The sequence below is a fragment of the Vulpes lagopus genome, chromosome 21, assembly GCF_018345385.1.
Source record: "Vulpes lagopus strain Blue_001 chromosome 21, ASM1834538v1, whole genome shotgun sequence".
In the NCBI taxonomy this organism is placed as follows: domain Eukaryota; kingdom Metazoa; phylum Chordata; class Mammalia; order Carnivora; family Canidae; genus Vulpes; species Vulpes lagopus.
This window is the reverse complement of record NC_054844.1, coordinates 9,197,562-9,224,890: the sequence shown is the minus strand read 5'-3', so window position 1 is coordinate 9,224,890 and position 27,329 is coordinate 9,197,562. Positions and strand designations below refer to the sequence as shown.

Below are 27,329 nucleotides of genomic sequence, written 5' to 3'. Positions count from 1 at the left end.
ACAGGGAAAATGTTATATAAAAGCATCTTTTTTGTTATTTGTTTGCATTCCCTCCCCACACTGGTGTTTTAAAAATGCAAAAACAAAAAAGGAAAAATAATTACATTTTTTTGTACAAAAACACTTAAAAAATTAAAAAAAAAAACAGTTGCCCTTGTCTTTTGTGTGAAAGAGGAGAGTAGAGACACTGAAATGGAGTAAGAGACAACTGAGACCAATTTTTATCCTTTTACTGAGGAGGAAAAAAATATTTAATATTTTTGTTGTATAAGGAATAGCGCCTAAGGCAGGTACTTATACTCCTGACCTCAGTCCCACACACTCCCGTTTTAATAAAGCTATAGGACAGAGCAGAGTTGGAACTGAAAAGAAAGGCAGGGTAGAAGACACAACAGATCAACCAAAGGGAGCAGGGGGATGCAGAATGACAGCCACACATGTGCCACACACATTCTAGCCCCTGCAGCGAATCAGAATGATGCCAACCGAATCTGCACCGGCTAGTGACCCTGCCATGGACACAGGAGGAACGATGGATACTAACAGAGTGACAACAAAGACTGGGCCATGGCCACAGTTGGGCGATCCAGAGGGAAGAGGGGGAGTACCGGATTTTACTCCTTGTGTCACACGAGCTAGAAGAACCCTACCTCCCATTGTGGAGGCACACCTACGTCCCACCCATTTCCTTACCTTACCATACGGTCTACCCCTCTGGGAAAACTGAGACCCTGGCTAGATACTCCACTCCAGGATAAGGCTGAGCAGTCTTAGTTCTTGAGACTGCCTCTTTTATAAAGATTAGATAGGGTAGGTGAGAAGTGTAATGATTTTAAAAAATAAGGTAGAACCAGAGAAAATGTCACAGCTGCCGCCATGTAGCACCAGCAACCAATTCTTGCACTTTTCTTCCCTGTCTCAGTAATCCCCTCTACAGAAGATTTATGTAATTGGAACAGCTCTTTCTTCCCTGTAAAGTCTGCTGATACCAGGTTACAACCTGGACAGTGGAGAGTGTCTGCCTTAGGCTCGTTTGTGCAAGAGGGCCACCTTAGGTCTCCTTGAGGACATTTATCTTGGCGCAGATCTTGAGGGCGGGGCCCAACTTGATGTTCATGGCACTCATAAGATGTTCCTCTTTAAGTAATAAAAGGGCCTGTCCATCAATCTCCTGGGAACGAAACTCCTCTGCAATCTCTTGGCAGCCTATAAGGAAATGGTGGGGATACATATGAGAAACATTACATGGTAGCACCAGAAGATAGGAGGGGGAAACTCAAGATGAAAACATGGAACGGGCACTGAGGTGGACGCTTGACGGGATGAGCACTGGGTATTTTTCTGTATGTTGGTAAATTGAACACCAATAAAAATTAAAAAAAAAAAAAAAAGGGATCCCTGGGTGGCGCAGCGGTTTAGCGCCTGTCTTTGGCCCAGGGCGCGATCCTGGAGACCCGGGATCGAATCCCACGTCAGGCTCCCGGTGCATGGAGCCTGCTTCTCCCTCTGCCTGTGTCTCTGCCTCTCTCTCTCTGTAACTATCATAAATAATAAATAAATAAATAAATAAATAAATAAATAATTAAAAAAAAAAAAAGAAAGAAAGAAAACATGGAGACCCAGCAGTGGTTCCTCCCAAGGTTCTCATCCTACAGTCAGGAACATAAAAGTCTGAGGTGGTGAGCTTGGAAAGTCAAATGAAACCAGAGAGAAACTGGCTATTTCAAAAAGCCAAGAGGGGGACGCCTGGGTGGCTCAGCAGCTGAGCATCTGCCTTCGGCTCAAGGCATGATCCAGGGTCTGGGGATCTAGTCCCATACCCGGGTCCCCACAGGGAGGCTGCTTCTCCCTTTGCCTGGGTCTCTGCCTCTCTCTCTCTCTCTCTCTGTCTCTCATGAATAAATCTTTAGAAAAAAGCCAAGAGGAAGAAAAAGTTGACCACAGAAATAACTTCATTCAAAAAGCCTGAAGAGGGAGGAAAGGGAAGGAGCAAGATCTGTACCTCTTCTTAGTTACACTAGAAAAAAAACGTTCAGAGCCCTTATGACATTTTTGTTTAAGGGCCCAGAGTTCAAGGGCTCCTGGGTGGCTCAGTGGTTGAGCATCTACCTTTGGCTCAGGTTGTAATTCTAGGATCCTGGGATTGAGTCCCACATTGGGCTCCCCATAGGAAGCCTGCTTCTCTCTCAGCCTCTCTGTGTGTTGCTCATGAATAAATAAATAAAATCTTTAAAAAAAAACAAAAAAGGGCCCAGACTCCAGACAAATGGCAATAAAAGGTAGGGTGATTTTCTTTTCTGGAGAAAACCATCCTCTGTTAAGAACAGCTTATAAACAATACTACCTGGAAGAATGTGGGGTAACAATGCTCCTAACTTTCTAATCCCTTTCGTGGAAAAAGTCTTATCCATGACAGGTATCACAATCACATATAAATAAAATATACTTTATCCAAAAATTATTGGTAAGAAATATAATAGTAAAAATCAAACACTGCAAGATTGCTGACATAGTAGAGGACAGCCCAGAAAGAAATTAAGAAACCAGGCTGTGGGCAAGTACCTTAAGTAAATATCAAGAATAGAGCCTTCATCATACCATACTTAAAAGTGCCTACTGCTTAAAAGTCAGTTCTGTTCCCTGTCACAAAGGCCTATGGCCCATATGGGATGACCTAAAGAAAAGTAAACATCTATGTGATCTGGGTCCTACCAGATAGGCCCTCAATACCTTGTAGAGAAGCAATAAACTCATACACCTCTTCTACACTCCAACGGCTGGGATTGCTGGACAGGAACACAGGGTTGATGCCATGTAATTCTGGTGTCGGGGGCGCTGTATTGGGGTTCCCCAGGTCACGTTCTCCATGCCCAGTTCTCACAGATAAAGGCCCAGGAGATGTTGGAGAGAGTGCTTCATCGTAACTGGAATTATCTGAACCCCGACTAGAGTCCTCTTGACCCTATGGAGAACATTACAAAGCAGTGAGTTGTGAATAAGTGTTGGGAGGCTTCCCCCGCCCCTTCTGAGCCAACTGGGTTTGGGTTAATACTGAGGAAAAACTAGTATTGCAAGTGAAAAAACTATACTTTGTTTGCAAATGCCCAGAGTCACCAGTCCACTTCTCAAGTAACTTTCAAGTAAACTCACTTTCCTGATTCTTCCCTTCTTCCAACAATCAATCTAGATTTTCTGAAATATAATGTAATGCAATGATTCATGGATACATGAGCCAGTAATCAGGTGAAAGAAGACAAGGAGTCAGGATCTCTTGGAATTGGGGAGTGATACCATCAGTACACGACTCAGAGTTTTGGTCTCAGACTCTTTCACCTGGGCAAAGGAATTGCCCAGTAGGGAAAGAAAAAGGAAAGGAGACCATTTTAAAGGTAGCTGGCTCTGTGACTGAAGCTCACCCGGTGGCGCTTGCCCTGGATCTTGGCACGGGCGATGTCGGAGGAGCTGCGGCGAGGCCCACGCCGACGAACACGAGCATAGTTGGCTTCTTGGAAATCTTTAATTTTTTTCCTCTTTACCCGGAACTGGTGACTACAGCTCACATTATACCTATAGGTAGGGCATATATGGGATGTCAGAGGTGCTCTAGAAGACTACCTTGCTACCCCTCCTGGGAACTAGTGTTGTAGGAACTGACTTGGGGGAGAACATGAAAGCAAAGAAGAAGACCTTACACATCAGCTGTGAGGTGGTCCTAGAGAAGGGGCACACTATTAGATGGAGGAACTGGTGCTGAAGGTGAGGAAGGGGTGCCCATGGTACCTCTTAGCGCAGGACATGGAGCAGAATCTCTTGGAGCCTCGAAACTGCTCAGCAGGAGCATACTTTCCGCAGTACTCACACTTCAGGAGGTTCGCCTTCTTATCGAGCTCTGGAAAACAAGGCATCCCTGGAGAATTGTCACTGGTTCTGCTGCTGCTCAGGCCATCATTAGGCCCACAGCTGACTCTAATTACTCTCAGGGTTTGCCCCCCAAAGACCTAAACAATCTAATTCAGAATCCCTAAAACATAAAGTTCAAAATCCAAAAACACAAAGACACGTGCCTCAAGAACATCATGGTCTTCCTGACTTAAGCCAGACTAGTTTCCATTCTCGATGACTAACTTTATCCCAATTTATACTCTCAGACTGCAGACAAGACTGCATTTTCAAATAGAAGAGAGAAACTAATTACTAATTAGAAAATATAGGATCCCTCTTCCAATAAGAGTTTACAAAAGCAGTGGGAGAAATGTAAACAAGAGTCCTTAATATAGGGGCATATGGGTGGCTAAGTGGTTGAACATCTGCCTTTGGCTCAGGTTATGATCCCCAGGGTCCCGGAATCGAGTCCTACATCAGGCTTCCTGCATGGAGCCTGCTTCTCCATGTGCCTACATCTCTGCCTCTCTCTCTGTGTCTCTCATGAATAAATAAATAAAATCTTAAAAAAAAAGTTCTTAATAAAGATTATAAATTCTAGAATAAGGAGAACTGAAAATATAAGAAATATCCTATTTTAGATCATCTTTTGAAAAATATATCCTTACAGTAAATAATTCAAGAGGTTAGCTTGATAAAACTACCCTAATCCTATGGGAACTCCTTTTGTGTGATTCTACACATTCTGATATTTAATAGAGTTCCTATATGTAAGATGGATTCTGTATAACTCCCACTTTAAATAATTACTATTTTACACTTAGCCCTCAAACACCTCTCCCGGAGCCTCCTTCCCCAGATGGGTCTCTAAATAAATACTTACCAGCAGATGGGCTGTTCCCTCCCAAGGGGCCCCCCGACTGATTCTCATTCAGCCCTGTCGGGAGGCCAGTCTGTAATGGCTTCTCAGACTCTTTCAGTAACTGAGAACAACCCACCTGTGCCAGAAAAAGTTTACAGTTAAGTTAACCTAATTCCTTTCTGCTTCTCTATAGCCTTCCCCGGCAATTCTTACTGTCATATCTTTACCTGGTTCTCTGAGTTAATGACCAAGTTTGGTTTAGAGAAGAAACATTTTTCAACATGGCAATCAAGAGGCCCTCACTAGCTGTTTTCAGATAAGCCACTGGAAAACAGCGTCCTGCCTTGGCTCCCTATCTTGTCTTTTTCCTTCCAATGTTGCAGATACCTGTGTTCTAGTCCTGGTTCTGCAACTTCTGGGCTTTAGTAAAGTCCCTTAGTTTCTCTACCACAAATTTCTTCACTCTAATACAGCCTAATTTGTGTAACTAAACACTACAGCTTCTTCTCCTCTTCTCAACATTTTCATTTGGTGGTCTACACATATTCTTTCCTTTCCCCCTTCCCTTCCTTCTTTACAATTAACCATACAAACAGTAGCACTGAACCCTCCTCTAATAATTAAATAGTTCTGAGACTTGATTTTAGTGGACTTGGAAAGACAATAATCAGACCAAGTCCCCACTTGAAAGTCCCACCTTATGGCCCTGCCCTCACCGGGAAAGGCTCTGCTCCTTCCTGGATAACGAAGCCTTCAATGATGTGGGTGAGAATCTGAGGCTTCACGATGGCCTGTGGGGGTTTTGAGTCACCCATTTGTCTGGACACCATGGCTAGTGTAGGAGGCGGTGCGGATGGGGCAGGAGCCAAGGCTACTAGTTCACTGCTTGGAGTATTAGCATTCACACCAGTCACTGGTTCAGCTTTCTCTGGAACAGATTAAGGAACAGATAGGGGATGATGCAATGGACTCATTTATTATTAGCCCAGCCAGTCTGATCTTCCACAATAATACACGTTCACCTTTGATCATTAACACTGGAGTCCTGGTTTTTGGATCCACCCATTCATCTACCAAGTTTAGGCCCATATTCTACAGAACGAGACTTAGCTTTGAGCTCTCTCAGAACAGGTCTCTAATCTCTGCACTCCAATAGCACTGCAGAAGTCAGTTCCTCACCTCCAAGACTGTTCTTCTCCTCCATGGCCTTTGGGCTCTCGGCTACTGGAGACACCTTGGCAGGAAGCACTGAACCCAATGTGGAAACATCGTCTCTCTCCTCTTCAGACTCTGCCTTGCGTTTGACAGCCAACGTCTGCGGTTTGCTCTATAAAGTTTAGAATAGAAGAGAAACCAAGATTTATGAGTGAAGAATAATAAGGAACCTCCATTACTCCCATTCTGTCGGTGAAAATTTTCTTAGTTCCACATTCTCCAATTTGTCTACTTCCCAGGGCACACTAAAATTCTCAAGTCATTGCCAAGAAGCATTATCTCCTACATCAGTACAAAAGAAAATGTCACATTTAGTCCTGACCTAGACCTTGTGACCTTGGGTTCGTTATGGCCCAACCAAGAATTGCTGTTTTTCCAAAGACTGATTTGGATGATTAAGAACATCTTGATCTAACTTAGTACAGATCCAGAAACCCAGAATGATTTCAGTAGCAAATTTAGGAGTATAAAGTACAGATTATATACATTAATGTCTCTCTCTCTTACAAAAGAAACAAGTAAGTACCAGTATCTTAACCTTCCATCAATGTCTTACTAAAGAAGTACATACCAGTATCTTTTAAGTTGTACAGTTTATAACAAATAGTTGTCACAGATGAAGCAATGCAATGATTAAGAGAGCAGCTGATGTGATACCATATTCTCACACACAGGCACTCACACATAGTAACTTTGTATCTGTTGCAGACTGAATGTTTGTGGTACCCTCCCCTCTTGATTCATAAGTCCCAGGGTGGTTGTATTTGGAGATGGGGCTTCTAAGAAAGTAATTAAGGTAACATGATAAATATCAGTAGATCAAGCTTCTCAACTCTTCACTGCTCCCTAAGTTAAGCTATATGTCCACTGAGCCCCAGGTCCACTCAAAGGGGACTGTGCCTTCAAAGCCATCTAACATCACTCACCGGCAGGTGCACAGACTGCATGTAGAAGGCAGCAGGTACCTGGGCTACAACAGGGGAGGATGTTGTAGCCCCCTTTACCACATGTGCGGTCCCCTGCACCGGAGCCAGGCTCATCCCAGAGGCTAGCGTTGGGGGGCACTCCTGCAGCGCACCAGGAGCCTGGGACGAAGGCGGTGAGGAGGCCAAATGGGCCTGCCCGGGCTGTACCGTATTGGGCATCCCCCGGGACGTAGGTACGGCAGCCGCCAGCTGCGCCAAGCCCAAAGCCTGTGCCTGGGCTGTTCCTGGCTGCCGGGTGCCCACGACTTGCACAGGGATATGGGGTGGTGGCTGCTGGGTGGCTGACATCTTAGCAGCCCCTAACTGAGGCGGCTTGATAGGTGCTACAGGTGGCTTGGACTGGATGGGGAGGGGTGGCTTAGGGGTTGGGTCAGGTGGGAGGGACAAGGGCGAAGACTGCAGCATGGGTTGCACAACCAGGGTCTGGGCTTGCTGCTGAGACTGGGAAGGTGGGACCTGCTGAGTAGGTGGGACCTGCGGTGGCTGAGGGGCAGTGAGGGTTGTGGCCGGTGGTGGCGGTGGTGGTGGTGGTGGCGGCGGCGGCGGTGGTGGCTGCTGCTGCTGTTGCTGCTGCTGCTGGGCCAACTGGAGGTGTGTGGCTGTGTGGAGGAGCTGGGACTGCCGGTGCTGGAACTGCTGCTGGTGGTGGATGGCGATCTGCTGCTGGATTACCACCTGCTTCTGCTGGAGGTGGATCTGCTGCTGTTGCTGAATCAAGGAATGGGGCTGGATCTGCGTGTAGGTGGCTAGAGGAATAAGCCCGGCACAGAACAGACAAGAGCAGAAAATAATCAGCCTTTAAAATTGAAATTAAAATGACCTTTCCAAGGTGTTCCTTTTTTTTTTTTTTTTTAAGATTTTATTTTCTTATTATTCATGAGACACACAGAGAGAGGGAGGCAGAGACAAAAGCAGAGGGAGAAGTAGGCTCCATGCAGGAAGCCCAACATGGGACTCGAACCCAGGTCTCCAAGATCATGCCCTGGGCTGAAGGTGGCGCTAAACCACTGAGTCACCCAGGCCGCTCTTTTCAAAGTGTTCTTAGCTTTGGTATCACATAGTGAATGAAGATCTAGCCTGGAAGGGCCTAGAGATCACTTCATTTGTACTTTTTCTTCTGAGCCAGACATTACCAACTCTCTCTCTCCACAGTTCAAGACCTTAAGGGAAGAAACTCCCTTGCCCAATCATTTCACAGTCCTCAATCATTTCTGGCAGCCATCTAACTTTTATTTCCTTTGTTATACTAAATCCTGTTAGTCTGACCCAGCAGAGAATGGCTGGCCCATCTTCTGTGTGATTAGACTAAGTTCAAGGGCTCAGTCCCTGCTTTATTTATTTTTACATCCCTAGAACCCAGCCCAGTGCCCAGCACAAGAAAAAGACTTAATGGTCACCCAGAGAGTAAGTGCCCACAGAGGTAAAGATTCCAACATCTTCCTGTGAAAGGCTCGATTTTTCAGAAACATCAGTTTAGGTCACTACCTATGAGAAGTCTTAAGAGTCAGCTGCTATTTAGGCTCAGACTTGACCCAATTTTCTCCACTGTAGGTGGAACCTACAATCTCCCCCACCCCCTATGCCTCAGATTGTCCAGAGAGCACATGTGAGATGAAAGCACTTTGGAAACAGAAGTGCTATGGTATGTAAACACAGGTAGTAGTAATACAGCCTGATGATTAACTCTTTTAATTTTTTAATATTTTTAAAGATTTTTTTGTTTGTTTGTTTGAGAGAGCCAGAGACAGTGAGAGAGCACGAGCCAGGAGAGGCAGAAGCAAGCTCCCCACCGAGCAGGGAGCCCAAAGCAGAGCTCAATCCCAGAACCCTGGGATCATGACCTAAGCCGGAGGCAGACGCTTTATCAACTGAGCCACCCAGGCACCCGAACTCTTAATTTTTTAGAAGTAAATCATCCAAATAAAGCAACAACTAAAGTGCTAGAAACAAGGCAGGCAAAAATAAACATTACCAAAGAAGGTGCACCCACCTAACTATACGGAACCACAGTCCAAAAACAACTATAAACCATTTGGGGTTATTATTATTTATTCTTTTTTATACTTTTTAAAAAGATTTTATTTATTTATTCAAGAGAGACACACAGAGAGAGGCAGAGACACAGGCAGAGGGAGAATCAGGTTCCCTGTGGGGAGCCTGACATGGGACTCAGTCCCAGGACCCCGGGATCCCAACCTAAGCCAAAGAGATGCTCACCTACTAAGCCACCCAGGCATCCCTTTTTTTATCCTTATCATTGATACAGATGAGCACAAGTTGACTATATTAAACCGTGGCTCTATTTGCTAGTCCTAAGTGCTCCAAGGCACTTAAAACAACTCCACTCTACCCTGATGCAAACCATCATCATCAAGATGAGGAGTGAGGGGAAAAGCCATCTCCTCTCAAGATAAATCATGAGCTCCATGAGGACGGGAATCTTTTTTTCAAAGATGCATCCCTAACACCTCCTGCAACACAGTAGGCAATTCAGTAAGAACTGGGTAAATGAATGGGTAGGATGAGAAAACTGACAAACTCAGGGCCTAAGAAGATGGGGACAAAGTAGTTTGTAAACTGACTGCTGCCTGGTGGAAATACAGATGTATCTGTTACTGGTCCTCCTCTCTCCCTGGACTAATATGATCAAGGCTGATATGATTTTCCTTTCCTTCCCACTACTCCAGGACTAAAAAAAGCAAGAACAATGGCAAAGAGATGTACTCTGAAGATTTCAAACAAGTTCTAAGAGAATAAGGATACTCTGAGAGGTGACAGCTTACCTGAGCTAATAAGGGTCTGGCTGGGAGCAGGGGTAGCTGTCCGTGTCAGGTTCATGCCCACGTTCTGCTGACCAGCCCCATCTGCTTCTGCCTTCTTGGCTGCTGCACTTTCTGCTTCTGTCTGGCTTCCCTGACTCACAGTCACTGCTTGGGCTGCAGGTAAGGGCTGCACCACTCCTGTGCCCTTCCTGGGACAGCTCCCACCCCCACCCATTCCTGAGGAAGGCAACTGGCCCAAGCCCCCAGGGGCCTGGCCACCTCCACCGGGACCCAGAGACCCTGGGATGCTACTCCCACTGCCTCCACCAGCTTGACTGAGGTTGAGGGACTGGCCTGAGGCCCCAGAGGAAGCCTGAGCCACAGCAAGGGCCTGGCTGGAGGCCTGGGAGAGGCTGGAGACAGGGGAGGCTCCAGGAGGAATGGCCTTCGGAGCAGAGCCTTGCATTTGGGGTCCTTGGGCCGAGGCCTGTTGGTTCCTCACTGCCAAATTCTGCACCTGCAAGATAAAAGAAAAAGATACATTGAGAAAAGGGGAACAGGAGGCACTGAGGTCAGAGCTTTCTGTGACTAGTTCAGAAGCAGTGAAGACAGTTACAGATATTCCCCAGCCTCTCCACAGGGTATCCCCCCCAACCTTTACAATCATATACATTAAAGTCCTTCCAGTCACCCAGGGAGAGACTCTTGAATCCTATTTGATTTTCAGTCTCCTTTATTCACTATCAAATCTATCTGCAAGTTTGCTCATTTATTCCTTCGAGATGGCTCAGATTTTCCTTCTTCTCCCTCCGTTCCTTCAACATCGGCCAAATACCTACTATGCTTCAGGCACTACACTGGATACTGGAAATGCAGGAACGAAAGTCACGGTCTCTGCTCTTAATGGGTACTTTCTACCAGAAAAGACAGACGAGAAAATCACTAATAACCGTATTCTACTATGCAGAGACATGCACCAAATGCTACTGGAGCACAGAGAAGGAAGATGGACTCAGACCAGGGAGATTAGGGAAGACTTCCCAAAACAGTCTTTTGTTTGATCTGTGACTCCATGGGTGAGAGCAAAGGTGGAAATGTGAAGAAAAAGTAACAATATCTTAAAGACCATAGAGCCAAGAAAGAACATAGCATTTCTGGAAATGATAAATATTTCATTATGTTTGAGGTGAGTTAGAGGGAATGGAAAGAAATTAAGCTAGGAAGACAGATTGAAGCTGGGGGTATAGAAAGGTACCAGACCAGGAAGGGCTTGGTGTATTAAAATGAGGAGAGTCTGAACTTCAGTTCAGAAACAGAAGTTTATCTATCTCCCCCGTTGTTAATATTTCCAGCACCTAGCACAGTGCCTGACATAGTAAGTACTCAAAAATATGAAGAGAGGACTGATGAGCACTTAACTGATGACAGGAAGCCACTGAAGAATATTAATCAGAATAAACATAATCAACTCTACAGCTGAAACCATTCTTGTAAACATTGCTGATGGAGGCACAACCACTTTGGAAAATAGTTTGGCATCCCGTCCTAAAGTTGAACATTCACACATTCCTCTGAAATCCAGGAATCCTACAAGAGAAACTCTTGCTGTATACAACAGGAGGCATGTGTAAGAATGCCACAGCAGCTCTATTCATAGTTAACAAAAGTCTGGAAGCAACCTAAATGGCCATTGTCAGAAGAGAGGAAGGAACTACAGTATATTCACACAGGTGAATACTACATAGAAATCAAAACTAATAAAATACAGTAACATGCAACAATATGGATGGATTTTGACAATAAGCTATTAAGAAAGTTCTCCCCAAATTATATACAGCACAAAAACCTTATAAATTTAAATACAAATACAAATACATACATATATATGTGTGTGTGTATATACACATATGTGTGTATGTGTGTGTATATGTGTGTGTGTATAAAATATGGTATCTGGAATTTACTTCTAAATAGTCCACAGGTGGAGGAAAGTGGCCTGGTTAAAATGGCCATGTGTTGATAAATGTTGCAGCTGGTTGGTAGGTACAAAGGGAGTCGTATTTTTTTCTATTTTTGCATTAAGTTTGAAATTTTCCATAATATACAATACTGTTTAAAAATATATGTAAACACAATAAAACTGTAGAAAAAGGAACACAGGGAAGGAAGAACCTAGGAATCAGAATGGTTATTACCATGGGTAGCAGCAGGCAATGGGTAGAACTGAGGTTTGCTTATTACATCATTAAAATATAGTAAGTAAATAAAAGTGGTCCAATAAATGGACCACTGTGGAGAGGATGTCATGAACCAAGGATTATGATTTATCAAATTCGGCATACCAGTAGTACCATTTAAAATGTTAGTAACAACATATATTTTCTTTTAAAAAACTTATTTTGATAGTAATATGGAAGATGTTTAGAGGTAGACAAGGAGGAAGTCAAAGACACCATTTAGAAAACCAGTACAGTAATTCAGGTAAAAAAATAAAAAGAACCTGAGTTCAGACAAGCAGTAAAGAAGAGGTGACAGCTTTTGAGAGAGATTTACAAGAATTATCAGGATTGGGTGCCGGGGCACTTAATGTGATCCGGCAATTACATAATAGGGTTTTTCTAATCAGCTTTCCATAATAGCGATTTAAAACTTTCCTCATGGGGCAGCCCAGGTGGCTCAGTGGTTTAGCGCCGCCTTCAGCCCAGGGCGCGATCCTGGAGACCCGGGATCGAGTCCCATTGTCAGGCTTCCTGTGTGGAGCCTGTTTCTCCTTCTGCCTGTGTCTCTGCCTCTCTGTGTCTCTCATGAGTAAATAAATAAAATCTTTAAAAATAAATAAATAAAATAAAATAAAACTTTCCTCATCTCCCGATATACCTCAGAACCACTTGCTCTTCCCCATCACCCCTGCAGAGACAATAAAACCACTACATGAGCACATTTCAGCAGTTCCATCACTAAATCTACACATTCCCCTCATAAACACCCACCACTTCCTTTTCCCTGCTCTCCCTTCTTTCCTCCCTCCTGATCAAATCCTTCCCCACTCAAGGCCCCACTCCTCTTCCTTCTCAAGGAGCTTCCTTCTCATTTCCTTCCTGTCTCTTCAACCTCTTTGCTAATGGTGCCCTCCCATCACACCTGAACCCCACCTCCCCAACCCCAGCTTCATCCTCCTTTCCTGCTATCACTAAACTGGTAGTGATTATTTAGATTCACTGCATCTAGTCTCACCATCCAGCCATTCCTCAAGTCATACTACTTTGGTTTCAACAACCCTGAACTCCACTGATACGGTTCTCCATCTGTAACAGAGTAAACTCTACCTTTCTTGTCATCCCTACTGTATTAGACAAAAGACTCCCTGCCACTTCCAACATTTTGCTCCCTTCTCTTTATGACACCACACAATCCAGATTGTCCTGTGTCCCTGTCACTCTTTCATACTCCCCTCTGCCAGTCCATCAGCCTCTACTCGACCTTGAACTATTCCATTTTCTAAGGAACAGATCTAACCCTCAGGGCTCCATCTTAAAGGCTTTTCTCTTGTCAATCCATACCTTTCCCTCAGCAATGCCAAATGTTCTCTTGATTTCAATTATCATCTCTGTGTCCACTACTCTTAATGTTATCCCCCACGCAGACCTTCCCTCTAAGCTCAAGTACCAGATATATAAAACTGCTGACCACATGATCTGGTGTATATCCAAAACTAAACTTCACCCTAAATCCGCTTCTCCAACATTCATCTCAAAAGTAGCACTAAACAGCCACCTCACTGTTGTATCCAGCACCTCCCTCAAAATCAGTTTTCCTTTTTCAAAGATCTTCTAAGTTTTTCTCAAATCTAGATTTTCCCTGCTTTCACCACTCCCCATCCACATCTTCCTGGGATACTCAATTTAAATGTCACCTCCGGGCAGCCTGGGTGGCTCAGCGGTTTAGTGCCTGCCTTCGGGCCCAGGGCTTGATCCTGGAGACCCAGGATTGAGTCCCACATTGGGCTCCCTGCATGGAGCCTGCTTCTCTCTCTCTCTCTGCCTCTCTCTTGCGCTCTCTTTCTGTTTCTCATGAATGAATAAATAAAATCTTTTTTAAAAAATGATAAATGTCACCTCCTCGGGGCAGCCTTGACTTTCCCGGAGTCCCAAGGCTGAATTAGGTCTCCTTCTGTGTTTTCAAGGCACTCTGTACTTTCTAATGAAGCAATTATTAAACCATCCAGGTGATTCTTTCCTTAATGTCTGGTGTTTCAATGGTTTGTAATGTCTACCAGTCCAGTGTTCGCACACTTACACCTATAATTCATTTAATCCTCAACACACCTCAAGGTAGGTATTTAACAATAGCTATTTTATATACGAAGATACTGGCAAAAAAGATGTTAGGCCATCTGCCTCAGTCACAGAGTAAATCATGGACTTGGAATCTGACCCTAATAAAAGATCCATATTTTCGGGACGCCTGGGTGGCTCAGCGGTTGAGCATCTGCCTTTGGCTCAGGGCATAATCCTGGAGTCCCGGGATCGAGTCCCACATCAGGCTCTCTGCGAGGAGCCTGCTTCTTCCCCTGCCTGTGTCTCTGCCTTCTCTGTGTCTGAATAAATAAATAAAATCTAAGAAGATCCATATTTTCAACCACTACCATGGCCCCTCCACATATTGGCACTGAGGTATTTGATGAATAAAGAGACAGATAAATGAAAGAACTGAATACGAAACCAGTCTCAACCTCATCCTCTCTTCCCACTGCTGTTACCGTAGTCTAAAACAAAGGTCTTATCCTAGTAAACTAAATGACCCCCAAGAGTCTCTTATTAGGTTAACTTCTCTTTCCTCTCCAGGCATATGTTCCTAGGTGATTCTTTCCAAAGTGTTTTCCTTATCCTATTAATGTGCTATTCAATAGTCAGCCATGACCCCTGCTACCTTTGCTTGGCTTTCAGACTTCTCCCTGACAATGACCTTTTCTACCATCAAGCGTGCTGTCTCCACTTTATCCACTCATCCCTAACTCAGTCACATATAAGTCATGCCTTTACACATACTGTTCTCTCTCCAGTTTTCTTCCTACTGCAAATCGAATCCAACCAATCCTTCAAGAATCTGCTCAAATATCCCAAAAGTCACTGAGCAGGAATGCAGCCAACTCTTCTCTAAACTCAAGTGTCACCCCAAATTAGTACCATTTCCTTTGTACTTCTTTGTGCTCTAAGATATTTGAAGATTTGACTTGTCTTCCTTTTCAATCTTCCAAATTTTCTAGGATAACCTGAGCACATCAGGAGAAAAAGCTCAACCTCAATATTTACTTGCCAACTGCTAAACTAAGAGAGTGGAAAAAGTTACTATGAAACCTCAATTTGTATTCCATCCATAAGAAGCGAAAACTTCAGTCTTGAAACAAACATATTTAGGGGATGAGGAAGACTTTCCTGGGCACCCCGGGAGTAGAAACAGAATGCTGAAAGTCTATAGCCACAGTAACTGCTGAAAGTCTATAGCCACAGTAACTCATAAAGAGAGGGAATCAAATATTCTTTCAGCAAGTCAGCCAGGTTAGCTTCACATTTACCTAACTACAGAAGTCCCTCGATCGTCCCTTATCTTTTGGAGTGCATCGCCAAGAAAGAGAATGAGAACTCCTGAATAAAGCTGAGCCGTGGAGGGCTAAAAGAATGTAAGGAAATCTGCCCTGCATGGAGAATACAGCTTCCCAGACCTGCAGGGCTGTTCTGAGTCACAACCACTTCCGTTCCTAACTCAAATAACTCAACAGTTACAAGGGATTCAAGTTCTACAGAAATTAAGAAAAGGGGAGAAAAAATAAGAATCCTGAGAAGTAGTCACGGAGTAGCAGGGTAGGCCCTGGTCTGTGGTGGTTCCCTTCATCCTCCCCAGTGCCCATCCACAGGTCAAGTGGTTGCCACTGACCTGGTCTGCATCTGTATGAACTCCCGGAGACTGAGCAGATGGCACCTCCTGCTGGACTGCAGCCACTGCCCCGTTAGGCATCAGGATGAGTTGGGAGGCTAGAGGCACATTCCGGCCCAGGGTCCGGTTTACCTGCAATAGGTTTCCCAGCTGTGGCTGGCAAGGAGAGGAGGAAGAGGAAGAGCAAAGGAAAGAGAACAAGAGGAGAAGAAGAAAGACAGGAGAAATGGAAGGGAAGGACCACAAGACAAAATAAACAGAAGATACGAAACTGCTAAGCCCTGCCCCTTTCCACACCAACCCAGGAGACCCTTATTCTCCATATGCGATGAATCATCCAGAAGGAAACCTAAAATGTATATAAAACTACAGATTGACACCAAAGAGTCAAACATCAAAGAAGTTGAGACAATGAGGATTTTAGAACAAGTACTCATGTACAGTAAGTAGATAGGCTAAGAGATAACACTCAGAATTTGTGTACTCGAGCCACAGGTTTAAAGATTAGACTATATGTGACACTACTTCAGTCAAATGTTAAGGCGAACATCTTCTCTCTTAGGATCTCAATGTAATCTGCAGGCTACCTGTGAATACTAAGCATCACTTCTAGAGGTAAGTAAGGCCTAGGAAGTAGATCAGCATATCTTAACGTAATCTGGGCAACCATGGTTAAACCAAACAGCTTTCACGCAAGTCTTTGCCAGGGGCATAACAATTATGCCCCTGGAACGATGGTGGTTGTGTTTGTGGCTTACCCGTAGATACATCTGGGCCTGGGACTGGTTGAGAGGTGGGGAGGTGGTGTTTCCCAGTAGCACAGATTGGGTCAAAGTGGTAGCACTGGGAGAGCTCACACTCTGGGATCGGCTGATGAGCTGGGCGGCCGACGTGGTGGCCAGATTGATCTGTGTGGTACAGAAAGCAACCAGAACTAAGGATTTAGGAGAGGTAAAAATAAATGCACTTCACTGACAAAATTCAGAGGGGACACAGTCAAGAACAGAATATCTCATTTTCTTTTTCTTTCTTTCTTTTTTTTTTTAGAAGAGTATCTCATTTTCAGAGTCAGAGGGAAATGAATAATACTTTTCCTGTCCATAACTGTCATCCTGGCTACTGCAGGGTCATACCAAAGTAAAGAAACTAGTCCCTAACCACTAGCATTAACAGCTGAGAGGGAAAAGGAACAAAACAGAACAGGCTTCACTCCTCTTTAAAGGGTCCAGAGACCAGTCCCTTTCCTTTGTTACTTCCTCTTCTTCCCCAGGATTTCCTTCCTCCTTTCTTAAACCTCCTAAGACTCCTATATAGATTCAGGTCAGTTGTTTCCCTTCTACTAACACTCTCTAACATAAGAGCAATAATCGCCATTGATGGCTTAATACACAAAGCTGTTTCCACCTGGAGACAGAGACCCAGGGAGGGAAGCCTCTCATTGGGGAGATGGAGTCGGTCCTCACCGAGGCCTGGCTGGTGGTAGTCTGCTGCTGTGCAGTGCTGGTGTTTGGAGAGCTGGCCTGGCGACTGGCAGCAATCGTGGCCTATAAAAGGGGTAAGGAAACAGGAGCAGAGCAGAGACAACGAAGGAAAAGACTCAATCTTATCACAGGCACAAAATGCAATAGAGATTTCAGATAAGAACCCAGAGACTCTACACTGGAGCAAGGAAAAGTATAATCACTATCCCCAGAAACCCTTATATTACCACGTACACCAACCTAATAACTCCCACACGACCCTCCTGGGGCAATTGGGTAACCTGTCCTCCTCCTCCTCCTCCCACTTTCTTTTAGGTAGAAGAACCTTTGATCGGGTCTTATCATGAGTCACTCCTAAGTCTAACCTAGGGCTGTCCAGAACAAATACAACGTGAACCACACAAATAACCTTCTAGTATGCACATTTTTTAAAAAAGTGAAAAGAGGGTAGCCCGGGTGGCTCCAGCGGTTTAGCGCCGCCTTCAGTCCAGGGCGTGATCCTGGAGACCCCGGATCGAGTCCCACATCGGGCTCCCTGCATGGAGCCTGCTTCTCCCTCTGCCTGCATCTCTGCCTCTCTCTCTCTCTCTCTCTCTGTCTCTCATGAATAAATAAATAAAATCTTAAAAAAAATAATAAAAATAAAAAATAAAAAAAGTGAAGAGAAACTGGAGATATAAACTTTATTTTATTTAAGCTAATAAGTCTAACATGTAACCAATAACAACAAACTACTGAGATATTTTACATTTCTTTATACTAAGTCTCTGAAATCCAAAATTTGATTATACATCTCCATTTGGACTGGCCACGTTTTAAGTGCTCAGTAGCTACAATGTGGCTGGTGACCACCACATTGGACAATGCAGTTCTAGAACATAGCCATTCTACCTTCCAGTTCCTACTGCAACTCTCAAAACTAAGATCCTTTCTTCCTCCTACGGGAGGACAGGAGGCAGAAGACCATTTCTAGCCTGACTTAGTGGAGGAGGCAGTACCCCCTGACCCACCTGTAGTGCCTATCCCCTTCCCTCTTGGGCCAGCTGACTGCTGACCTCTCACCTGCTGGACCGCAGCCAGGCTATGCAGTTGGGCATTGCTGAGCTGCTGCTGGAGCATGAACTGGTGGAAATACTGAGCTGCATTGGGCTGACGCTGCAGAGCCTGTAGAGCCTAAGAGGAAAAAGAGAGGATCAACCCACTTAGAATGAATCACTCCTAATTCCTATTCTATGCAAATGACTATGATCTGGTGAAAGGGACCACTGGGAAGGAGAGAAACAAAGGAAGATGGGGAGTGTGGCTAAATCAACAACATGTGATTTGTCCATTTTTATATTAGAACTTGTAAGTTCACATAGTCTTCAAAAAGTGGAGAAACAATTAATTCTGTTACACTCTATTCTTGTATATAAAGAAAAGTAAAGCAATCTAACTCACATGAACTCTTAATTCCCAAAATGGAATGTGGAGACACATGATATAGCAAGGAAAGAAACTAAGACTAAACAACTTGAAAATAAATTGGATGTCGATTAATATAAAGAGAAAAAGGGGCACCATGCTAGCTCAGTCAGTAGAGCATGCAACTCTTGGTCTGGGCTTGGGAGTTCAAGCCCAAGACTGGGCATAGAGCTTTACTTTAAAAAAATAAATAAATAAAAACAGGGTGTCTAAGTGGCTCAGTCAGTTAAGCATCAAACTCTTGATCTCAGCTCAGGTCTTTGATCTCAGGGTTTGAGTTCAAGGCCCACACTGGGCTCCATGTTGGGCTATAAGCTGAGCACAGAGCCTACTTAAAAATGAATGAATGAAAAAATAAATAAATAAATAAATAAATAAATGAATGGAAGAGAAGACAAGAGACCATATTCTAGGGACACAGTTAAGGTGACAGAGCCCCAAATGGTTGAAAATGATGAAAAAGAGTAAACAGTGGCTTGTGAAAGATCCTATCATCAGGTAAATTTCCAAATTAACTGGCATTTTCAAATATTTACAGTAGGTATTTATAAAGATGATATTGGTAATGCAGTTTTAGGGTTACCTCTGGGATATTACTGTATTCTTATTCTTTAATAATTAGAACTATCCTTCCGATGTGCAGAATGATTTTAGCAACCAAGAAATTTAGAGTAAAATGGCCCATTCCCAACATTTTTTAAAGCGTGGAATTACTGTTTTCTAAAAATAAAACTCCAATGAGTTTCAGACTTCCATTACTCAGGGTGATTTACAAGAAAAGCCAAAGATTAAAAACCTGACAATCCATGAAGAGAAATGCTTAGTTAGACTCTAGCTACACTCACTGGGCAGCCCCGGTGGCTCAGAGGTCTAGCGCCGCCTTCAGCCTGGGGTGTGACCCTGGAGACCCGGGATGGAGTCCCACATCAGGCTCCCTGCATGGAATGGAGCCTGCTTCTCCCTCTGCCTGTGTCTCTGCCTCTCTGTGTGTGTGTCTCTCAGGAATAAATAAAATCTTTGGAAAAAAAAAGAATCTAGCTACATGAACTAAAACCCTGATTTAAAGACTGACTCTCATTCTCTGTTTGATTACTCGAACTGTTGTAAACTCCTAAGATTCTCAGAGCTGGAAGGAACATTAGTTGTCACCTAATCCAAATCCCCCAGTTTGCTGGAAAGGAACTAAGAGGCATTATCTTCCAACACCCGTGCCCACCCAAAGTCAATACCCACAGAGCACAGCCCCTCAGGACTGAGGCTCACCTGCACCGCTTGCCGTTCATACAGTGACATCTGAGCTATCTGGGGCCGAGAGCTGCCCCCAGAGCTGGAGCCCCCATTGGTGGAGTTGGAGTTCTGCTCGCTCTCAGTCTCCATGATGGTGGTCCAGGGTCCCCAAAGCTGGTGCTCTGACTCAAGACCTAGATGGAAGTAACAAAGGATTAAAATTCACACCTGATCTCAAGCTATTATTTCACGTTATTATTCAAGTTATCTAAAGCTCTTCCTCTTCGTTCCATCAGCCATGATTCCTTGGGCTTCTTCAACTATCAAATCTGCAATACACACTTACAACCATATGTTTCCTATACCATCTTCTGAAGCTATGCAATGTCTCAAAAGAAACCTTTACATATTTCCTCATGACTATCTATTAAATATCAAATGGCCAGAATTTCAGATTCATAATACTAAGGCTACCTTTCATTCCCATAGCATTTTTTAACAGTTTAAAATATTCCCACTTAAAAGTTGCTATTTTCTCAGTTTCATCTGCACCTGTGACCTCATTACCAGCATCACTTTAACAATGGTCACCATTTACCGAGAAGCCACCAGGTGCCTCCTCTTACTGGACCAGGCTCTTCATCTCCATTACCCTACAGTGCTTTAAGGTAAATACAATTATCCCCATCTTATAATTGTAGAAATGAGGTTTTCTGAGGGTAAAGAAGTTATCCTAGTATCGAGTCTTTATATATTAACACAGGCTACTTCCTCAAACCAAAAAATAAATAAATACAAATCTATGATAAAGGCAGTATCATTTGGTTTGAGTATCGCCGTCCTCATTTTATGGAGGAGCGGTTTATGATGCAGATATGTTAAATGCATCATAGAAAGTCATAAAACTAGAGGTAGAGGGCCGCCTGGTTGGCTCAGTGAAAAAGCGTTGGACTCTTGATCTTCGGGTCGTGAGTTCGAGCCCCACATTGGGTGTAGAGATTACTTAAATAAATAAAATTTTAAAACAAAACAAAACAAAAACTAGGAGGTAAAACAGTCTACAGTCCAAATAGGTGCCTGGTTCCAGCTCAGGCTACTAATAAAAACACCCTGGGCATGTCACTTTCCCTGCTGGCACCTCATTTCCCCATTTGCAGAAAAGCCTTCACAACTGAAGGTAATGTACCATTTTAACGAATGACTGCCAGGTATTAAACGTATTAAATACACAGCAATGAAAATCTTCAAGAAAGTAAAACTCAACTGTTTAGTTCATTTTAGCAGTCAGAATTTACCCTCTGGGGTCTACACTAAAATCTGCAAAAAGTCATGAAGACGTTGCTAAGAACTAAGCAGAGAGAGGAGATGAGGGAGAAGAAATATGCTCCAAAAACCACTAAATGACAATAAAATCTTTTTGTTCATTCTTTTTTTCTCCTCTCTTTTGCTAGGCCTAGACACTATATTCTCTAGTTTGGAGGCATGGGGCCACTAGAAATATTAGGTCAGCAAAGCAATAGTTGGTTTAGGAATGTAAACATCAAACCAGAATTTCTGCTAAGGCTTGTCAACAGTTTTATTAAAATGGATTTATCATGATTACATCCAAGACAAAAGTAAGTAAAATCAAACCACTTGGCATTGGAAACAGAGCTGGGGAGATTTCTTACTATTCCCTTCCTGGTATTACCTGACTGCCATCATTACCCCCCCAAGTACTCAACTCAACCCATCTCTTCAGTTTTATTCAGGTATAGCAAATGTCAGTGCAAACATGGATATACCCCAAGAAGTACACAGGAGAAATCACATCAGCTTCAACTCTAGTTATTATCTTCTCCCACATCTTTTGCCACAATATGAAAGCACTAAACAGATACAGACCCATGAATCCTCATTATCAGCATGTGAAGAAAAAAAGTGGGTAAGGATTAGAGGCAGCATGGCACAGTTGTATAGATCAATGGACTTAGTTCACTGGACTCAAGAGACATGAGGCCCCTTTACTAGCTAGAGGAGACATTAATTCCTACCTTCACAGGTGAAAATGCTAATTAACCATATGACCCCTCACGTCCTCTAAAATGGAAATCTTAGTAACTTTTTTTTTTTTTTTCCAGACCGTGAAATGAAGATAGAGATGTAATAAAATCAGGAGAAAGTGACCTCAAAACCAGAATTCCTGGTTCCCGGGCACATAATCTATTCACTCGCATTCAATGTTGGGGCCGCAAAATGAAACACAGAAAAATGAAAACAATAAAAAGTTTGGGAGGCACAGTGCGTTTCCATTTTCAAAATTACGCCACAAGAGAAAGTGCAAGACGCCGATCCGCGGAGGTCCCCACAATAGCTAAAGTACAGTCATCTTCAAAGGTGGTATTGGAGGGTGTACGGCTTGGGCTGGCTTGGGAAAGGAGCACAGATCTCGGAAGGGAGCTCCTAGAAAAGACAGTGAGGTGTACCTGGTACTGGGTCCATACAGCCAAGAGCCGGAGGGAACAAATCTCCCTAAACAGAAAACTCTGTCTCGTAGAAAGTGTGGGACACAGACGGGAGTCGGGGGAAGACCGTGCCCAAGGAATGCAAGTGGTCCGGGAACGGGCGCAGTCAGCGCCAACAAGGCTCCGCTGCACACGCAACCTGGAGAACGGGGTTCCACGGAGGAATCAAAGGCACCGGGGGAAGGGGCAGACAGCGGGGCCTGGAGGGAAGCGACCCAAGCGCGGGGAGATGTGCTTACCGAGAGCAGGGAGACAAGCAGGAGACACACAGACAGGAGCCACGGAATTGGAGACTGAGGCACCAAGCGGACCAGAAAAAAAGCAGGGGGGTTACCGACCAGACAGCATGCTCGGATGGCAGGACCAAAGTCGGAGAAGGAAGAATGAATGAGAAGACGAGCAGTCAGAAGCAACTGGGCTGACGGACAGACGGCACTCGGCGCGGCGAGACCAACAGCGGGGGACTGGGACAGACGGACGGAGCCAGGACCGCAGAGCGGAGCGCCAGAGGTAGGCAGGGAAGGCGCTGGGGGAGGTACCTGGGGCGTTGCACGGACGCCGGCGGCTGCAGGCACATCCCCGCGCAGCCAAGCCCCCAGAGGTCCTGCCCTCCCCGGCCCGCGGCCGCACGGTTACCTTCGCGCCCGGCTCCGCACCCGAGGGCTCCCGGGGGGCGTCCACCTCATGTGCCGGGGTCCCCAGTCGCCGGGCTGGGCGGGGGGCTCGCTCGGCCTCCGCGGCGGGCTCCCCTCGCCTCCTCCCCTTCCTGGAGGGGCGGGGGCGCCGAGGGCGGGGTGGGAGGGGCCCGGCGCGGCCGCCGCTCCCCGCCCCTCCCGCCGCTCCGGGTGCCGGCCCGGCCGCGGCTCTGCCAGGCCTCCGGGGCTCGCTCGGGGCCTGTCACTTCCTGCCGGGCCGAGAGGGTGGGGGCTGCAGGCCGGGGGCTGCGGGCCGGGCTGGAGGAGGGGGCTGGCGGGGAGGTGCTTCCGGGGCAGCCGGACCCCTCCCCGCCCCTCCCCTCCCCTCCCCTCGGCGCCCTCCCCGCCCCCTCCCGCGCGTCCCTCGCTTCCTGCCGGCGCCCGTTGCCATGACGACGCCGCTCCCGGGCCTCGGCGCTCTCGGGCCTCGGGGTTGGTGGGTTTTTTGTTTGTTTCCCCCCCTCCTCTCTCGCTCGCTCGCTCTTTCTCCTCTTTTTTTTTTTTCCTCCCTCCTTCTTTCTCTCCGAGTTCTGCTCGCCGGTTGGAGGGACGAAGCTGAGAAGTGCTGGCCTCTAGTGGGGACGGCGCGCTCACCGGGGCGAAGGGAGGGAAGTGACGTGAAAAGGGGGGAGAAAAAAAGGAGGTATTTTTCAGGAGCTTCTGGGAATAAGGTAGAGAAAGAAAGGATCAAAGGGACGGTCGCGCCAAGAGGGAGAAGGCGAAGCAGCGACCCTAGAGGAACGACAGGCTGGGAAGCGGCCACGGCCGAGGCCGGCGAGCGCGGGCAGGGAAGGCCGAGGAGGCCGCTGGTCCTGACCCCTCGCCTCGGAGAAGGCGGGAAAGCAGCTGCGCCGGGGCTGCCCCGCAGGGCGCCGACGCGCGCCTCCGAGCTGCAGCCCGGTTCGACGTGCCGGGGGTTGCACGCTCGCGTGCCCTCCGGGGGTCGCGTGTGCGTGTGCGTGTGCGTCCCGGGTGCGAGGGAGGACGACGAGGCCGTAGAACAATGGGGCCGGGTCTGGGGATGCTGCACGGGATGCGGCGGCCGTGGCCTTCCTCGTTTTAGCTCCGATAGCGGCTTGCCAGCGTGCAGTCCTAGCGTGGGAACCAGCCGAGCACCCATGGGTGCCGCCCCTGTGTCGGGAGCTGAGCGCCCTCGTTTCCCGGCGCGCGGCTGGGGACCCCCTGTGAGCCCCTTACTGACGCTGCCGCTTTCTCTGCCGTCCTCCTCGGCCAGTCACTTTTTTTTTTTTTAACCTCCTTTTTTCCCCCTTCAGCTCTGTTCTCCGTTATTTTCTCTGTCCACCCCCCCCCCCCCCCCGATGCTCTCCTTTAAAAGCCAACGCGTGATTTGCTTTCAGAGGAAAAACCTCCAAGTGTCCTCTTTGTTCGTAAATGAGATCCGTTTCGATTTGCACGGAGAGAGGTGTGTTTGCACTCCCGGCCCTTAGTTGGTGGGATAGCCAGATTTATGTCCCAGAGAAATCCCTGCCAGGCTTCTAGGAACCAGCCAGACGGGTCTGTGAGGGAAGGAACCCGGGGGGCAGCCAAAGGCCTGCAAAAGCAGAGAGGCAGGAGGTGTGGGGAGGTGAAAGGCTATGTTGCCAGGATGGTTGACAGGCTTTGGCAGAGGATGAATTGAAAAGATTCTGGCAGAGAGCTGCTGGTAAAAACTAGGTAAAGCATTAGTCATTTAATTCAAACTTGGGTTTCTGGCATGTCAAAGAAGTTGAAAGCTTTCTTGCGGAGGCTCACAGCCTAAGCTCAATCTCCTAGCCCCAATGGAAAACTGGTGTCCATAATTTTCAGATGATAACAACGTTCACATTACTCCTGCCGTTCCACGGGAGAATTGTTGCTCTGAAGTGCCTGGAGAAGGCCTGTAATACATCGCAGGAATATATTCCTGGATAGAAATCCAGGTGCCAGAGAGAACTTTTCAAAAGCCTGTGGAAGTTGCATACCTGCTTGAACATGGCCATCCCAGCCCCGTCAAAAGTGAAGCCCAATCACAGCTGCGGTATCTATGTACATATAGATGCATATCCCGCCTCCAAAGACTTTTTGTATTCTCTGGTCACCGGCCCCTACATCTACTAAAAGTTACACGTTTAGATGATCTTAGGGAAGAAGAGAGTGGTGATGTGTAATTTTGTTGAATGATATAAATCTAGTCACAGGTCATGTCTTATTGATACGAACCAGCAGTTTAATTTTCTGACCTAAAGGCTTGTACCTGTATTTCACAGTAATTCTTTTCAGCTTCATTTCCCTCTAAGACAGACCTGGGTCTAAGCAATTTTCCAAAGAAAATTTCAGGATAAAAAGGAAATGGAGCAATAATAAAGTGAAGTGTTTGGGAAAACTCCATCCATAGAAAAATCATTCTTGAGGACTAAATCAGCTTGGAAAGAGGTACTAAAGAATTTGTCTCGCTAGATCTAAACAGAGCAAAACAATTTGTAATCCATAGGAAATCCTTAACTGACTTTTTTTTTTTTTTAGAATTTTGCTAAGCTTTCTCATTTTCATTTAATGATTCTGCTGGAATTAGTCTTTTCTTTTTCAAACGAAATAGTTCTCCTGAATGGAAGCTAAATAATTTCTTTACTCTGCATAACACTGAAAGTCATTAGCCTAAACAGGTGAAAAGGAAATGCATTCTAGCTGTTGAGAAGTAGAAGCCCTCCTCCTGCAAACATACCTAAATACCGAAAGATCAGGATTTGAAAGGAACTCAACTGGCTGCAACTAAAGTAAATAGGATAGTAGGCTGGCCAATACAATTTTGCATATCAACCGAACATTGAATAAGCTTTCTTCAAACCTTCCAAGCCCAGAATTCCACAATGAATTGTAGAGGAAGAGATTGCCCTCAACCCTAGAGGTGTTGGTATCATTGGAATGTGTCTGTTTACAGGTAACAAAGTAGGTAAACAAATATGATCACCACTTCTAAATCGTCTTCTTTAATCATTCTATGCAAATGTGGACTGGATGAAGTAGGGAAAATAGAAAATCCTAACCTTTACTCTAACCACAACCAGTTGCAAATGTGAACCACCATACACGTCACACCCCCATCCTACCGTTCTGTATGCCATTTTAAGGTCTAGTTGGGAGAAAAATGAGATGGAGATTAAAAGGATTTATAGACTCTTTTAAGTTTTTAAAGCAAAAAAGAATTTTAAAATTATCTAAGCCCCTCAATTTTAATTGGAGAAAATTGTAGGCTAAAAGATGAATGTAAAAGAGGGAAATTTCATAATCTCTACCAAATAGGACATGTCCAATAAAGATTAACTGAATTAATTTCCTAGATGGTTGCCCTTCTCTCAACTGAAAAAAAAAAAAAAGAAAAATGGGATTAAAAGATTAAAAAATACCTCTTATTCCTCACTACAAATACCTAGGATGGAATTCTCAGGGCACACTACCCCAAAATATAGCACCTAAAATAGTGACTATTTTAAGCTGAAGGAGTTTGAGAAAATGGCAGAAGCAGGAAAGTCATTCTAAACTATTCTTTTTCTCTTCCTTCTTCTCTAAAACAGGTCATAAAACCCTCCTGTGAGAAGTGCCCTGGGTGGAAAGGAGCATCCTTATCTGTGAAGTTTACAAAGGGCAACCAAGAAGAATCCTAACAGGCCTTGCTAAATTTCTCCCAATTTAGAACAATTACCTCATACTCCTTAACTTAGGATGTTCCTCTACAACTGTTCACCCTTTATCAAACCTAGCACAACAGCACACTGGTCTATTTCTTTGAGTCTTCATTTTCTTATGAAGGCTCCCAAGTTACATCAAAATTATATTAAATAAATTTTGATGAAATAAATTCGTAGGGCCAAGATGGAGTCTCTTCTGCCCAGGAAGCTGGGCCAGTAAATTGAAATTTAGATAAATTTCATGTCCCTGCAAATGCTTCACCAGGCCACAAACTCAATATATCCAATCAGCCAATCCCCAAACACCAAGCCAAACCTGAGCTCTTTACATATTTCCTCATTCTTTATTGTTTATCCCATAAATGCTTCCTGCCTCCTGCTCCAGTTTGCAGTTCTCTGAATGAAAACTGTCCACTACTTAAGGTGTTAAATAAAATTTGTTTATGTCACCTAAATTGTCTTCTTTAACCATTTTGAAACATTTCGTATGCTTTTCTCCTGGTAATTTGTCTTTGTCAACTTAATTCTCAGGCTCAGCCAGGGACCCTAAGAGGGTCAAGGAAAACTTTTTCCTCTACTACACTTGATGAGAGAACAGAGGACTAGATGAGGACAAAGCACAACCCCGGGCACCATACTGACAAGTCCTTGA

The 27,329-nt window shown here is 45.1% G+C and overlaps 2 protein-coding genes across 11 annotated transcripts; one reads left to right on the top strand and one right to left on the bottom strand.

Annotated features, from left to right (window-relative positions):
• Positions 1-213: 213 nt before the first annotated feature.
• PHC1 (polyhomeotic homolog 1) lies at positions 214-24,283 on the bottom strand. Of its 10 annotated transcripts, none has more exons than XM_041735924.1 (16): positions 22,954-24,283; positions 22,279-22,856; positions 19,850-20,007; positions 18,185-18,295; positions 17,105-17,185; positions 16,400-16,549; positions 15,642-15,797; positions 9,729-10,224; positions 6,886-7,691; positions 5,924-6,071; positions 5,461-5,672; positions 4,766-4,880; positions 3,781-3,889; positions 3,417-3,567; positions 2,731-2,962; positions 214-1,206 (listed from the first exon to the last, which is right to left on the bottom strand). In XM_041735924.1, the coding sequence occupies exons 2-16, from the start codon at positions 22,292-22,294 to the stop codon at positions 1,052-1,054; spliced, it is 3,096 nt and encodes a 1,031-aa protein (XP_041591858.1). In that variant the 5' UTR covers positions 22,295-22,856; positions 22,954-24,283; the 3' UTR covers positions 214-1,051. The 10 variants fall into 10 exon arrangements, with proteins under 10 accessions (XP_041591858.1, XP_041591859.1, XP_041591860.1 ...); XM_041735925.1 differs by having other exon boundaries at positions 22,279-22,843; XM_041735926.1 differs by having other exon boundaries at positions 22,279-22,456.
• LOC121480108 (collagen alpha-2(I) chain-like) lies at positions 22,397-27,329 on the top strand. The gene is made up of 3 exons (XM_041736402.1): positions 22,397-22,685; positions 22,905-23,448; positions 26,564-27,329. The coding sequence occupies exons 1-3, from the start codon at positions 22,397-22,399 to the stop codon at positions 26,568-26,570; spliced, it is 840 nt and encodes a 279-aa protein (XP_041592336.1). The 3' UTR covers positions 26,571-27,329.

Coding starts and splice junctions, on each gene's coding strand:
- LOC121480108 (XM_041736402.1), top strand. CDS start 22,397: ATGCAAGTGGTCCGGGAACGGGCGCAGTCAGCGCCAACAAGGCTCCGC. Junction 22,686..22,904: donor GCTCGGATGGCAGGACCAAA/GTCGGAGAAGGA, acceptor ATCCCCGCGCAG/CCAAGCCCCCAGAGGTCCTG.
- PHC1 (XM_041735924.1), bottom strand. Junction 18,296..19,849: donor ATGAACGGCAAGCGGTGCAG/GTGAGCCTCAGT, acceptor TTTTCCTCTTAG/GCTCTACAGGCTCTGCAGCG. Junction 6,072..6,885: donor TGCAGTCTGTGCACCTGCCG/GTGAGTGATGTT, acceptor TAAACTTTATAG/AGCAAACCGCAGACGTTGGC.